Consider the following 16,178-nt stretch of genomic DNA (forward strand, 5'->3'; position numbering starts at 1 on the left):
GTTTATTGCTGGGTGATCTTAATAGCATGACTAGACATCAAATAAGCACCCTGACTGGTCTACTGACAGGACATGGTCACCTGCTTAAACATCTTAACGCAATGGGGGTATCGGAATCACCATTGTGCAGGAAGTGTGGAGTAGAAGAGGAAGACTCATTTCACATCATGTGCGAATGTGAAGCCTTGTCCACACTAAGATCAAACTACTTGAATAAACCTTTTCCTGAAAAAGAAGATATTAAAAACCTAAAACCCAGAGAGATACTTAATTTCGCCAGAAAGACGGGACTCTTTGGTCATCTTTAGAGATGACTTTATGGTTGGAAATGTATTAACACTTAGGTGGATAAACCGAATCAAGACAATTCGGTATGAGGTGCGCACAATGGACCAACAGGTCTGAGTGCATGGGCATTATGTCCACCTCGATAATAACTAAAACTAAAATATCCATCAAAGTTGAAATGGGTCATATTGACCCCCACGCGACTTGTAACGTTATAATTTTTTTTTTTGACTTGTATTTTGTTCAAAATATTGTTTTATCGTAAATGCAATGTTATAATCAATATAATATTGTGGAATTGGAATTATGTGGATCTGCCACAGACTGTGCAATTAAGTTTTAAAAATAAATAATCTATTGAGAATTTCCACTACTCGATGATACGGAACAAAACATGTAATAAATACATCGCGTCGCAATGTGGATACATTGATTATCGGTAATCGATGTGCTACTATGAACGAATAATTGTATATACTCGTGTCATAATAATTAAATGTATTGTAATATTAATAAAAAAAAATTCAATTAAGAAAAATGATTATATAAATGTAAATACACATAAAACTAATAAATATAAGCAGTGTTTGAGCTCAAAGAAATACAAGAAAAATTAATAAAAATACATTTTGTAATAGTAAAAGCTTTTATTTACCATCTCAAAAATAAGATTTTGCAGTTAAAATAATTTTTTTACAAACCAAAATTTTTTAATGAAATTTTGAAAATTAAGTTTTTTTTTTTCGTAATATAATTTTTAGTAATGCACATAATTTTGTCATTTATTTATTTTTTAATTTTTATCCATATTTATATATCATATGGTAAAAAATGTCTTTGAATTTAAAAAAATGAACTTTTTTATACACATTTTATACTTTTTTAGAAATGGGGTCTAATAGACCCCCACGCGGCTATACAAAAATAGGTACGCGCCTGCTTAAGGGTTAAGAGTCACCCCTTATAACTTTTAGCAGTGTTAACTTTGTTTTTTTAAATAGCAATATTTAGTCACTAAATAAAGACAATTTTATAATTTTAATTATAAAATGAGCAAATAAATGAAAATAAATTATTTATTAGCTTTACATTATAAATTTAATAACATGCCATTTATATTTTATTATAATTTGTGTAAGATTTCCACTATTCTTTCTTATTAACTGCTCTAACTTTCCACATATAGAAAACATACATAAAACACATTGTTTCATAAAATGATTAAGCCAAACCAATTTGAGTAAAATATTCTGTGTACTAAATGCAAACCGAAAGGATGAAAACTTAAGAACAACAACACAATATAGCAGTCTTGAATCCCAAATAATTAATATCACATTTTTTTCATCTATCTTGGGTATAACAGGTCCAAATTATATTTTTTTATAGATAAAAATTGAGGTCATTTAAATAAATTATTAAAAAATTGTAAGTGTCATATTATTAGATTTATTTCAATTACCAATAATTGATTTTGTAATTTTATAATTAAACTTTTTATATCAGTAGTTTAAATGCCTCATTCAGTATATTGTTTATAATCAAATAAAAACTAATTACTTCATTATCTGAGGTCTCAAGGTTTTGAAATAAATCAATATCATCATCATCATTAGATATGGGTTGTTTTCCAGATTCAGTCTTTTCTTCGGACAACAAGAAGTTTTCCATTTCAGACAATTTAAAAAAGTCATCATCAACAATTGATTTTTTCAGTACTAAATTAGAAAAATCATTGATAAAATTGAAAATTTTAAAAACTATATTATATTATTAAATTATAATTTACAAAAGAAATCTCAAACTAACTTAATGTTTAATAAATGGCACTTTGAAGTCATAGAAGAGAAACTTGGTATAATAAAAAGAGAAATAAAAGACATTTTTTTAATGACTTATTTTAAATTAAAAATAAAAAAAGCTTAAACTAGCAATAAGTTAATAAAATAAAGACAACATTTTGCTAGGGACTTTATCATATAATATTACTGAATTTTTTATAGTATTATTGTAGCCATTGAAAAACTATACAGAGACATTTTTTCTAAACATTTAAGAGACCTAAATTTATAAGTGTATCTAGATTAAAAAATATGAGAATGCTAAATTTTCCTAGTACCTTCAAAAATTATCACGGATTATTGATTATTATAGATATAATTTTATTAAGATATTTAAAAATTAAGAGTTACGGTGTAGTCTAGTCGGTAACGTTGCAGTGCTTGACAGCCTTGGGTTCGAAAATTGGTCACGGGCGACTTCATTTGCCGAGTGAGAGATCAGTTCGGTTATTGAAGTCGCCATTCCTCTCAGCAGCGACAAACTAACCACCCGTCCTGGAGTATCAATGGTTAAGAAACCTACTTTTGGAGGGGAGGCCACTCCGGCCCTTAATGGGCTGATAAAGCAAATAAAAATATAAAAAAATATTAAAATCATAACAGATTTATTTTAAAAATTATATTAAAATGCTTATAAGAAAGTGATTAATAGCAACTTTTTTCCATGTCATGTTTAGAATCTTGAACCAACATATCAGTAATATTGAAAAAATTTCGTTTATAGTTGCCAAAGTTAAATTGTATGACTTTTAATAAATAATAGAGCATTAAATATCTTTTTAAATAAACCAAGAAAGTAAATTTAATTAAAATAATTATTGATTTAAGCAAAATGCTATCATTAAAAAGCAATGATATTTTCATTTAATTTATATTCTCACTTAAATGTTGCTCATATAATAAGTTTGAAAAATTTTTAACAATTTTGTGAAGTGATATAAGAAAAAATATTTAAAAATATTTCTTGCATTTTTTATTTAGGTATTAGTTTTATTGTGAGTAAATAAAGGTTATATTATTATTAAAAATACTTAAAAAAATATTATGTTTTGTTTAAATTTATATTTAGTTTCAATTGATTTTCACATTGAAAATAAAAATCAATTTAATTGTAAAAAGAGATTTACCAAACACTTTCATTTAAAAATTTAGAATAAGGCTTGTGCGTAAATTATTATTTTTTATTTTATACAAAAACAAGATAACTCCATTTTTTTAAATTAAATTTTCATTTTTCTAAATTAGGATAATAATGAAGAATACTTTAATCCCAGAAAAATTTTATGGTATGGTTAAAAATGTTATTATTTTTATTTTCCTGAAGTTATCTTGTTTTTGTACATAACCTACCCTTTAATTAAAATATTGAAACATTACCATAATTAGATTTTAAAGTATTTCTGTCATCAATGATTTCATTATTTTCACTTTCACTTTCTTGTATTTCAGTTTCACTTTGTGTGTTTACAAATGAACACTCACTATTTTCTTCAGAATCACTTTGTGATTCAATTGTGTTTTTATTATCTAAATGTATATAATAAAAAATTTGTTTCTATAACAATATTTTAGTAACTGAAGGTCAGTGCATTGACATAACAACCCCAATTTATTATTAAAATCATGTTGAAATTAATTTTTTTAGATAATTATTTTTTATTTTACTTGATAAAGCTTTTAACTCTATTTATCATTATAGTAAAGGAAAATATTATCGACATTTTTAACTATAAACAAAAAATATTTAATAGTCTATGGTATAAATAAGATTTTCAATAACTATATTTGATGATAATTTTAATTTTTAATTAAAATGTATTTTTAAATGAAAATTTACGAGAAATCAAATTATTATGTAAATAAAATTATTATAACAGTCATTATTCTCTATCTTGGACTAAACAGCCTGTGACAGTTAAATATTTATTAAATGTGATCCAAAAAATGATTGATAATAATATTATCACATATAATATGTTTCAATGAATCATTTTTTTAAAACTTTTTTAATCAATATATACTTTATAATTTGTCATTGATTTTAAATAATTAATAATATTTATTTTATTTAAAATGACCAACAAAAAAAAAAAAAAAATTTAAACATAAAATTGTTTGTCTTGAAAAGTAGTGAAAATTGATTTACATCAACCTTCCTAGGTGATATAAAAAAAAGGAATTTTCTAGAAAATGACAGGTTTATAATGTTTTAACTAGTGTTTCAAAAGATACAAATAATTTTTAAATAAAGTAGTCAACATTAAAATCTGAACCATTCTGGCAAAAATCTTCAACTATTATGATTTATATACATATAATATCAAGATTTTTTGTTTTTTTTTTTTGTTCAATAAAATTACTTTTTTGCCACAATGGTATAGGAATAATCACACCTAACAAAATAACAGAAATCTTACTTCCAACACTTGAGAGAAAATTTAGATCGTTATCAGTAATTTGTTGAATATTTTTAGCAAGAAATTTAAAACGAGTAGAATTTTGAAGCTCTAACTCTTGCCATATTTGCTCTTCATCAAATTCATTAATTATCAATTCTGGAAGTGCATCATCCAAATTTTTTAAATTAACTTCCGTTGATTTAGTTGAATCATACAATTCTTTTAGGAAGTTTGATATTTTATCACTAACATGAGTTTGAACACTAAAAACAAAAACATAAGTTAAACTAATAACTATGCTTAATTTATTTTAATATAATACATACTCTAAATACTCTAATGGATTTTTTGTTAAACTATCAAATGTATTAATAAAGTTTAAAGTTATCATTGTAAAATAATAATATTTTCGTCAAAAACTTTCAAATTAATATAATCATACTAAGATATATTAAAATTATAAATATATTAATTAATTGTTACAAGTTTCAAATAATAAATCATTAATGAATCTTTAGTCAAGTGATTTCTTTAACTAACACATAATTAATCAACCACGTGATTTTTTATCAATTTTTTTAGATTGTGTTTAACACATATGATTATTTACCACTGATAATATGGCAGTTTCATGAATCCACCTTGATTGATAATAAAGAATCTATTATCTAAGTAATTTACATACATACTATAAAATAGGTAAAAATTTAACATTTCTGTATTATATCACTTTATTATTTAAAAGTATATGTTTGACTTGCTTTGCGAACTAATATAAAAATCTTATAGAAATTTATTATTATCATGATTTCTGTGTTTTTAATTACACCTTAATTGAACCAAATAATGTATATTTTATGCTTACATTATTAAATAAATTAAAATTTTAGCTAAAACCATAAATTACTTTGAAAAATAAATATTGAAGTTAAATTTTCAAAATATTTTAGAAATTATTTTTGTATAAAAACGTAATTTATTACTATGTCCTCTGATGAAAATAATTATATTTTGGAAGATTATTTGAAGAAGAAAAGAAAAATTGAATCTGATAATATATTATTAACCACCAGTGGCAATATTAACACAAATACTGAAAATTTATCAGATTCCAGTTGTTTTTCAAAAAAAAGAAATCTTTGTGAATTTGATAAAAACTTTAAGTTAAACAGCCATGAGACTCATGATGACAATAGTATATTTTCTGAAGTGTCAGATACAGAAGATCAATCAATTTCTCTTAATAAATTAGGTGAAAGCGATAGTGATTATGAACCTATTTCAGATGGAGAGTTTGAATTAGAAAAGTATGATCATGAAATAAGTGGATCACATAGATTTTTAGATAAATGTGAACCTAATGATAGTCAATTTCATAAAAAAACTAATAATTCTTTAAAACAGACAAAAAATCACATTGATACTGTAGAAACCGACGAAGTATATAATTTATTAGACGAAGCATTAAAAGAAAAAATAAAGGAACCTAATTTGTGCGATACAAACAATGTTAATTCAAATGATTTCAAAGAGTATGAAAAAATAGTTCTGGAAGAAGTTTGCAAAAATCATTTTGATATTTTACCAGAAAATTGGATTGAAGCAACCCACAAAAGTGGAATGCCTATCTATTTACATAAGAAATCTAGAGTTGTTACATTATCTAGACCATATTTTTTAGGTCCAGGTAATCCAAAATCACATTTAGCACCTTTATCTGCTATCAGTTGTTTACAATATAAAAGAGCTATACAAGCTCAAAATAATACCAATAGTAATTCTGAAAATCCAACAAGTAAAATTGGAGATATGATTATACCAAATGCTAAAGTTGAAACTGCCCAGGAGAATATTGTTAAAGAATCCTTATCTCATGAAGAGCTACGAGAGTATTGTCAATCACTTTTTAGGTTTGTATTTACTTACAGTAAAGTATTTTCTTATGTAATTTAAATTTTAGAAATACAGTACAACTTTGATTATCCATAATTAGGTCATCCAAACTCTATTATACAAACCATAAAAGAAATATTTGATACATTCTTTTTTCTAAATTGTAGGTCTAAAAAATGAAATAAGTTTTAAAAAAATCAATTAAAGAAATTTTACCAGTTTCCTACTATTTTCTGAACTACTATTTTCATATATTAATATTGCTTCTGTTTAAGTATAAACATTACAATATTTATACTTTGATTCCATTCAACTTCATAAAGTTCAACATTTTATGCTTGAGGGTAAACTTTATAATAGTATCTAATTTATCATTATTATTATTAAAAAATAAAATGTTAATTTTGACTAATTAATAGCATTCATTGACAAAAATAAATAGACCTACCTAAATGTTTACTCATCAGAATTTTGCATTGGTTTGAATTATGAATTTTTGTGTAATGATTAAATGTAGTTAAAAAATTCATCAACCTAATCAATAAACAAATAAATAATTAACTTATTCTAACTACAATCAGAGACCTAAAAAATATAATCTATACTTTCCATGGTTCTTGGGAATAATATTGAGTGAAAAATAAGACATTGCCCATATTATGGGTAATAATATTACTATCTCTTAATGAGGCGTGAGAGAGAATAAACATATTTTGGCAGTAACACTTATTATCCCTTTGTTACCAGTTTATTCTCTGAAAATGATCTCCAGATTTAACTCTCTAAGCACTGTCTATTAGTTTATAGAGATATTTAATTAGTGAAATATCTTATTATTAAAATATATGGTTCTTATACTAAGTCATTGCACTTCTATTATATTTTAAAAATTATCTTTTATTTTTCAATTATAATGTAGTAATTTCTCAGGTTGAATAATATTTTATTAAAAACAAAAAAATAATTAAAATCTATTCATACCGAAAATAAAATAATTGAGTTTATTATAAAGTTACTTAATTTTTAAAAATAGATTGATTTTATCTATGGACTATATTGTATACTTTATTTGTCCATAATAGATATCGAACTATCAATATCATAAGAATATATTTAAAAAAAAATACATTTTGAGATAATCAACTTTAAAGTCTTGATTTTTTATAAATATAAAAATATGAGGATAGATAAAAAAATTCATTTTTGACTATTGAACATTTTTTTTTAATTTGTATGCCTTTTTTAATTATTAATATTTTGTAGTAGTATCTTTTTATAATAAATATTACAGACATAAATTATAAAATTTTGCTAAGTAGGGATGTGACACTCACATGACCCTTAGGATGGCTTGAATGCCATATTATTAAATAAAAAATTTAGTATTGTAGGACATTTACCATCCTAGTAATTAGTATAAATTGACCTTCTTTTTAACATATGTCAATCTGGCTCACAATGTACTTGTCTTAAACATAAAACAAAATATTGTAATACTGCCTTTAGTATAGAATGCATTACAACAAATGTGTCAAAATCAAAATTGCTCTAAAATAGAAATCATTCATGTTCTAAAATCTATGAAGGAAAATGTTAAAAACAACTTTGTAATTCCTTCAGAAATGTATGCTAAAGAAGTAATTAAATTGTAAAGTGATGCAGCTTGTCATTTAACACATAAAAAAGTATAAAAAGAAATTTATGAAAAACAAAAGTGTAATCTTATACACATTGGCAAGTAATTGTTCATATGATTATTTAGATAATATAATCACTTTAATACACACACAGGTTTCAAATAATCATAAAACAATTATTTAATTGTATGTTAGGTGCATTATAAATAGTAAGTAATACTGTGCTAGCTGTGATTTAAATATTTGTAACTGTCCATCCTTACTTAAAGCTCTGTTCAATATTAATTTTTAATAACAGGTTAATGTCCATATACGAAAAATTAGTTAATTTTAAATCTAATAACATAAAGTTTTTGTATTTTTTATTGTTAATATTTATTGGTTGGTAGGTATTAAATATTACTAACTAAATATTATTAAAGCAAATTATTTTTTTGTTATCAATATCTACAGTAACTAAAAAAAATGTTCAAGTACCATTACTATCTTATAGCACCGTACTATTTGATACATCTAAAGCTGAATTTTCAAAAAATTTACTGCGAGAAAAATGAATTAAAATTAAAAAATATTATTTTTGTAATACAATCAGTAAAAAAATGTTGATGATAAATAGAAAAATGTTAAATAAAAATTTACTCTAATCATTTCAAAAAAGTAGTTATTTTAATTTTCAGTTGTACACTTTTTTGATTTTTACCAAAATATCACTTTGACTCCTTCGACTCAGCAATATCTGTTTTTAATATATAAATAGAGTGCAAATCTTTCAAGCTTAAGTAATATAAATGAATATCCTAGAAATACGTAAAATAGGATTCTGTTTTTTTTTGCTTATAAAATTAGAGATTTTTGAAATAACACCTCGGAGCATCTCTAAAAATAAAAATAAACTATACTTTGATATTCCTCTAGAAATTCTCATACAAGATGTGGGATTCGGTTTTTCCAAAAAAAATTCATGCCAAAATGACCCCTACTATTTTATTGTGTTACATATAACATTAATTGTAATATTTATGCAATTATAATATTTGTAATTGTGATTGGAATATATATTTTTTTTAATTTGTATGGGTTTTTCATGTTGAAACCTTCTAAATTACTTTATTTTATTAATTTGTTTAGTTAAAAAATAAATTTGTGGTAATTCAAAAAACCCCAATTTTGTAGATAAAAAGAAAATAATGAGACTATTTTGTCTCCTCTCCAGAATACCCACTCATATATTACTATGGTTCGAAAAATGTACATTCTATATATTGTAATATTAATTAATTTTTGGTATCATAATTAAGTTTTTCTTTGAAAATTTATTAAGTCTGGCCATAATTTTTAGAGACCCAAACTAAAGGTCTCTTATTTCAGCCTTAAAAAATATATAGATTGTTCAGTAAGTAAGGAATCAGATCAATTGTTACAAACAATGAAAACAATAGAAACCAATTCCCTTACTTATAGAACATCCTATATAAAATATACACTAACGATATTAAATTTTTTTATTAGGTTTAAAAAAGTCAAGTTATCTTGTGTAAATCATGAAGAAGTTGAATTAAAATCTGAATTTGATAAAAATCCAGTAGTAAAAACTAAAGAAAGGCCTTCATTACCAGATAGTACTAAGTTAATCTCATTTCCTTTACAAACTGAAGATAATGACAAACGTTGTAGTAGGCGGAGAGAATGGATAATGAACCCTAATGGTAAAAGTTATGTTAGTATTTTGCATGAATATTTGCAACAAGCATTAAAAACACAACCATGGTATGAATTCAAAGAACTTGATAATCTTGAAACTCCTTACTCAGCTACTGTTGTTCTTAATGATGTTCAATATGGGGTTGGCATAGGTAATAGTAAAAAACAAGCAAAATTAAATGCTGCACAAGCAACATTGGATATTCTTATACCAGAGATGAAAAGTAAAATAGATTCAGAGCAAAAAAATCTATCTGATCCAGTTATCTTTGACCAAATAAAAGTAACTGATCCTAGAATAACTGAATTTTGTGCAAAAACTACTGAACCATCACCATATGCTATGTTGCTAGTTTGTTTACAAAGAAATTTTGGTGAATGTGATATAGGAATAGAATATAAGCTGAATAATCGCCGTAGAATGTTAAATCAATGTACAATGACTGTCGGGAAACATACAGCTTCTGTAGCTTGCAAAAATAAAAGAGATGGTAAACAGAAAGCTTCTCAAGTTATTTTAGGATTATTACATCCTCACATTGATAATTGGGGTTCATTATTACGATTATATGGTAACCGTAGTATTAAAAATGCTAAGGAAAAAAAACAAGAAGAACAAGAAATAACTCAATTACAAAGCAAAGCTGCTGTTAATCAACCAAACTTTGCAATACTTAATAAACTTAAAGAAGAAATGTTAAAAATTAGATATCAAAATTTAGAATTAAGTTCCTCAAATACTTTACCTAAGTCTATGTTAGTAACAACATGCCCTTATAGTATTGGTATGTCTTCATTTTCCAATACTGAAAATGAAAATATATGATTATTTAGTTCACTTAATTATTAGGATTTATTTTATAAAACATTTGTTGTATTAACTATGTAAATAACTTGGGATCATTTAAAGTTTGTTTAAATTTTTGAAATAAAAATAGTTTCATTTGATATGTTTTTTATATCTATGTTAAAGTGATGAGTTAAAATAGATAGTTACAGAGTTTTTCAATAAAATGAAATAAATAAAAATTTTGGAAAAATTATTTAGTTTATTTTCATGTTATAAAATTTTCAAAATTTGCATTTTATTCTAAGAATACTAAAATATAATATTTCAAAGTAAATTAATTAAAGTTTTTATTTATTACTTTTTTTCATTAAAATAATACTTGAATCGCATTATAATTTTTTGTTTCCAAAATAAAACAAAAAATTAAGATCAGGGGTGTAAGATACACCCCTGATCGTCTCTATAAGATATAGAGACGAACCTGAGTTGGTGCAGCACTACAAAAGATTTAAAGAGTTTTCATGTTGATCAACAATGCAAGATAAATATCTTTAATCGCATTGGCCCGCTGTACTTAATGAATAATTAGATTTTTGAAACACTTTGTAGTAAAAATAGTAAATCTCTAATTATCGAATATATGAGCCAATGTATATCAATTGTTTCAACATTTTTTGTTTTCAAATATAATAATTATTAGAAAAATTGTCTTTTCACGTTGTTTAAGTTAAAACTCGGTGGATAATTAAAGTATACTACTTTATACGATTTCGATTCGATTTCCATCTTTAATATTTATAATATAAATCAAACTATCAGGATCTATAAAATCAAATAATACACTGTTTCCTTACCTATTGTAGAGTCTTTCTTAACAAGATTGGACAAATTTTGATCAGTGGACTTTATAGAATTCATTGTTTTTATCTATATTGTCAAACAATTTCTTATGATGAACTGTATGTAGAAAATTGAAATATTATAAGGTGAACTTTAAACCATTTGCTTGGGTGTATCAATCAATAATACATTATTTTTTTCAAGATTTGTATTTTTTTTTTTAATTCCCCGCTTTATACACTACATACTTATTCCTGTCTCGATTATTCCTTTCTATTATTAAATTAATAAAATGTATAAATAAAAAAATTGTCAAAAATAAAAAAAAACAACGATTTAATAATATTTCATAGATATTAGAGAAAAGCAATGACAATGTAATAACTAATAACAATTTTTTTGTTATTGTAATGGGTTGTGAATAGGTACTAAGCTACTCAAGGGTCATAATTAGGAATTTCGCTTGCGCCCTGGTGTAACAAAAACAACTCTCATGGAAAAAGGGTAAGAATACTTCCAAGGCCTCTCTGCCAGTTGTGAGAGGCGACTAATGAGGTTGCGTCAAGTCAACAGCCAGTGTAAAATTTTGTAAAAAAGTATGAGAAGTCTTAAACAGAACTTAGGCGGATTGTTCCATTTCGGAAGTACGTGGGGACAACAGGCGAGAGGAAATAAAGTAGTTAAAGACAAAGAAAGCCTAAAGAATAAAGTGTTTGAGACTAGCCGGACAACTTGTGCAGTAGCTGTTTCACCAGTCATTTGTATAAGCCTACTAAACACTTGTAGTGCCGACGGTGTAAGCATGTCTTCATTAAACTCTAGGCTGGACTCGTGTAAAAGATAGATACAAAGTAAGAATAGCTACGTGGAATCTTGGAATATTAACTGGTAGGAGTAGAGAATTAGTAGAAGTATTGAAGAGAAGAAAAGTTAATATTTGCTGTGTGCAAGAAACTTAGTAGAAGGGAGAGGAAGTAAGGGAAATAGGTGATGGTTATAAAATAATGCATTCAGGTAAGATCAATACGAAGAATTATGTAGGGATAATAATGAATGAGGAGGTGAAAAGTAAAGTAGTAGAAGTAGATAGGAAAAGTGTCAAAATTATAATCGTAAAATTAAGAAAAAAGTGTTGAATGTAATAAGTGCCTATGCACAGCAAGTAGAATGTAATGAAATAGTCATGGAAATGTTTTGGAGAGAGATGGATGAGGTGATGCAAGGAATATCTGGTAATGGAAATGCGGTGACAGTTGAATATATGAATGGACATGCAGGTAATGAGAAGAGAGGATATGAAAGAGTACATAAAGGATATGGTTTTAATGAGAAGAATGAGTCTTGAGAAGAATCCTGGATTTTGCAGTATCGTATAATGTTGCTGTATTTAATACTTGTTTTAGAAAAAGGGAAGAATATTAATTGATTATTTTAGGTGGAAGAGAGAGGGTAAAGCAAGTAAAAAATTATTAAATTATCCCGGGCGAGAGTATAACTTCACAACATAGACTGATGGTAATGGAGTTTTGATGTAGTAGGAAGAGAATATACAAATACAAAAAGAACACTAAATTATAATCAAGAATCCGACAGTGGAAATTGTAAGGGGAAAATGTNTATTGTGTAGAATTTTGAAGTTTGTGAAAATTTGAATTTTCATGTATTATTTTACGGTATTAAACATTGATATACGTATTGAGAAAAGGACAGAAGAAAACGCTATCTTTTCATGATTACTGTGTATACATATGATGATAATGTGTATACATTACAAACTTACCAAAAAAAAAACCAACCTACGTCCGCGACAATAATGGTGATACCGCAACAGTTTTTTTTTAAATAGGTTAGTGTAACCATGATTAAAATCACTATCATAAAAAACGCTTCGATGCAAATCTTTAGATAGTGTTTAATTTAAAAAAATAGGTGGATTATTCCAAAAGCAACATGATCTGCTAGTTCGTTATTAATATCCTGATTCAGAAAAAGTATATCGAATGAAAAAGGGATTATTAAAAAATAGTAGTATTATAAAGTTTAAAATGTAAAAAATAAAATCGATAATTTTCACACAATAATAGCATTTGGTAGCCATTTTCACCGTGAAGACAAAATAAAGTCCGAAATTTTTTTTACATAATAAAGTAGATTACATTAGCTTTAATTTAATATATATATAAAAGTGTCAGACTTTCCGGAACACTTTCAAAATTTAAGTTGAAAAAGTCAATTTTTTGTGAAAAATTTGTCATTTTGAAACCCCCCTGTGGGCAGGTAAAAAGTCAGATTTATAAAAAAAAATATACCAAATGATAGGTAATGACATCATGCATCTATAAAAAAAAGAATTATATTGATATGTTTATTTTTAAAAAAGTTACGGCAGTTTTTAGTAAAAAAAAATTGAAAAAATTTCGAAAATTAGCCATTTTTAAATTTGTAATTTTTTCGGAGGTTTCCCCCATTTACGGGGAATGAGGGAATTTTTTTCAATTTTTGAGGGTAATGTCTTAGACTAGATACGATTTGTGATCTTTTGACGTATCATTGAAAGAAATCGGTTCGGTGAGAGCTGAGAAAAAGTGGTAACAGACACAAAAAAAAAAAAAAAACACATCTTAGTAAAACCAATACCTTCTCAGCTTCGCATCGAAGCTAATATACATACAAAATAATATTCTTTTGTTGGGTTCTCATTACTCGTCTATTTGCCGAATGTAGGGGAATACCAAATATTCGTCTCTTCGTACAAGTAGACAAATACTACCGTTCTGATTACTCGTCTATATGTAAAATTATTTTGTATTTTCCACATTTTTATTGTTATTGAATACTCGATACAAAAAAACTATTTATTTTTATAAAAGTTTATAAGCTTTAATATGTGTGATATTAGTTGACACCTGTATAAGATATAGGGAATGAACCTAAAAGTTATTTTATAACAGGTATATAGAAATATATATGTAACTAACAAAATCCAAAAAAATATTTTCAAAAAATCTGTCGGTATTTGTCTACTTGTGCTAGTAGATGAACAATCAGTGATTGTCGTATATTCGGCGAGTATACAAGTAGTCGGAATATTTGTGTACAGGTACGAGTAGACGAATATTTGATATATGACACAACTTAAGATGACGAATAACGAATGTCGAACATTTGTACCAGTTCATCATTCCCACTGCTTGATAAATATAAACAAATAACGAATACTAGGAGAGTAGACGAGTAATGGAAACTCGGCTATAAACGCGTAACAAATCTCCAAATACTAATGTATTTCTTATTAACATCCTGATAAAATTAAAGTATGTCGAATGAAAGAGGGATTATTAAAAAAATATTATAAATGTGTTAAAGCTTTCATGGATTGTCTTGTTGCTTTAAGTTCTTGAGGATATATCCATGTTTGCAGTTTCGGACACATTGCAAAGTCCATCTTCAGAGTGATGGTTGATAGTCGGTGGCTGCAACTATACTGACGGCTTATCTTGATAACAGTCTGCTTTTATAAAATTGATAACATCTGGTTTTTGACTAACGTTGTTTACCGTATCCGGGTTTTTGACTAATGTTGTTTACTGTATCCGGGTTTTTGACTAACGTTGTTTACGGTGTTTGGTTTGAAGACGGTTCTTAATTTGAATTTTTGTGCGATCCTTGATATGTGGTCGGTAATTCTCTGTATGTACGGCAGTATTAATGTTCCTTTCTTTTCATCTTCATTGTTTTCGTCAACCATGATACGCGTTGCATTTTTTCTTTTCTCTGCTTTTTTAATTGCCTTATTAATGTTTTTCATTGTGTACCCATTATTCTTTAGTGATTGTCGTAAGTATGTTTTTTTCTCATTCACATGGTCTTCATCAGCTATTCTGACAGCTCTTGTTGCCATTATGTGTAATAATCCCATTTTCTGTGAGGAGCTATAGTGCGAATCGGCATGTAAATATCTATCTGTAGGTGTACTGTTTCTATACACTCCTGTGCCGAATTTCCCATTAGGCTGTGTTTTTTACCATTACATCCAGGAATGGTAATTTTGACAAAAATCGAAATGTTGTCAATAACATTAGTCAAAAACCTGGATACGGTAAACAACGTTAGTCAAAAACCCTGATACGGCAAACAACGTTAGTCAAAAACCCTGATACGGCAAACAACGTTAGTCAAAAACCAGATGTTATAAATTTTATAAATGCAGACTGTTATCAAGATAAGCCGCCAGTATAGTTGCAGCCACCGACTAGCAACTATCACTCTAAAGATGGACTCTGCAATGAGTCCGAAACGTCAGAACTCATTTGCAAACATGGATATATCCTCAAGTACTTCAAGCTATAAAAAATATTATTTCTTATAAAAAAATTGTGTCGATCCATACACTTTTCAATAAGTTATAGCATTATAAAGTTAAAAATTTTAAAATTAAAATCGAGAATTTTCACACAAAAATAACATACGGTAGCCATTTTCACTGTGAAGACAAAATAAAATCCGAAATTTTTTTTTTTCCATAATAAAGTATGTAATATTAGCTTTAATTTAAGATATATATAAAAGTGTCAGTATTTCCTCAACACTTTCAATTTTTATATTTTTTAGGGTAATGTCTTCAACTAGATACAATTTGTGATCTTTTGACGTATCATTGAAAGAAATCGGATCGGTGAGAGCTGAGAAAAAGTGGTAACAGACCCAAAAAAAAAAAAACACATCATAATAAAACTAATATCTTCTCAGCTTCGCATCGAAGCTAAAATAAAATTTAGACATATATAAA

General features: G+C 26.2%; 2 protein-coding genes across 2 annotated transcripts in view; one reads left to right on the top strand and one right to left on the bottom strand.

Annotated features, from left to right (window-relative positions):
- The window catches only part of LOC126904654 (U3 small nucleolar ribonucleoprotein protein MPP10-like), a 13,246-nt gene extending 8,228 nt beyond the window's left edge, over positions 1-5,018 (bottom strand). Inside the window, exons 1-4 of the mRNA XM_050683852.1 lie at positions 4,855-5,018; positions 4,547-4,791; positions 3,507-3,656; positions 1,849-2,006 (exon numbers count right to left, since the gene is read on the bottom strand). Coding sequence (XP_050539809.1) covers positions 1,849-2,006; positions 3,507-3,656; positions 4,547-4,791; positions 4,855-4,919 — 618 coding nt within the window. The 5' untranslated portion in view covers positions 4,920-5,018. The remainder of the gene's footprint in view (positions 1-1,848; positions 2,007-3,506; positions 3,657-4,546; positions 4,792-4,854) is intronic.
- A 328-nt stretch (positions 5,019-5,346) lies between these two features.
- LOC126904648 (microprocessor complex subunit DGCR8-like) lies at positions 5,347-10,707 on the top strand. Its single transcript, XM_050683843.1, has 2 exons — positions 5,347-6,438; positions 9,568-10,707. Exons 1-2 carry the CDS (start codon positions 5,513-5,515, stop codon positions 10,583-10,585), a joined length of 1,944 nt encoding a protein of 647 aa, XP_050539800.1. The 5' UTR covers positions 5,347-5,512; the 3' UTR covers positions 10,586-10,707.
- The last annotated feature ends 5,471 nt before the right edge of the window (positions 10,708-16,178 follow it).

Source organism: Daktulosphaira vitifoliae, unplaced genomic scaffold (assembly GCF_025091365.1).
Source record: "Daktulosphaira vitifoliae isolate Bord-2020 unplaced genomic scaffold, ASM2509136v1 Scaffold_4, whole genome shotgun sequence".
In the NCBI taxonomy this organism is placed as follows: Eukaryota; Metazoa; Arthropoda; class Insecta; order Hemiptera; family Phylloxeridae; genus Daktulosphaira; species Daktulosphaira vitifoliae.

Excerpts from the sequence above, each read along its gene's own strand:
- LOC126904648 (XM_050683843.1), top strand. The coding sequence starts at position 5,513 with ATGTCCTCTGATGAAAATAATTATATTTTGGAAGATTATTTGAAGAAG. Across the intron at positions 6,439-9,567 it reads TATTGTCAATCACTTTTTAG|GTTTAAAAAAGTCAAGTTAT; the intron begins GTTTGTATTTAC and ends TTTTTTTATTAG.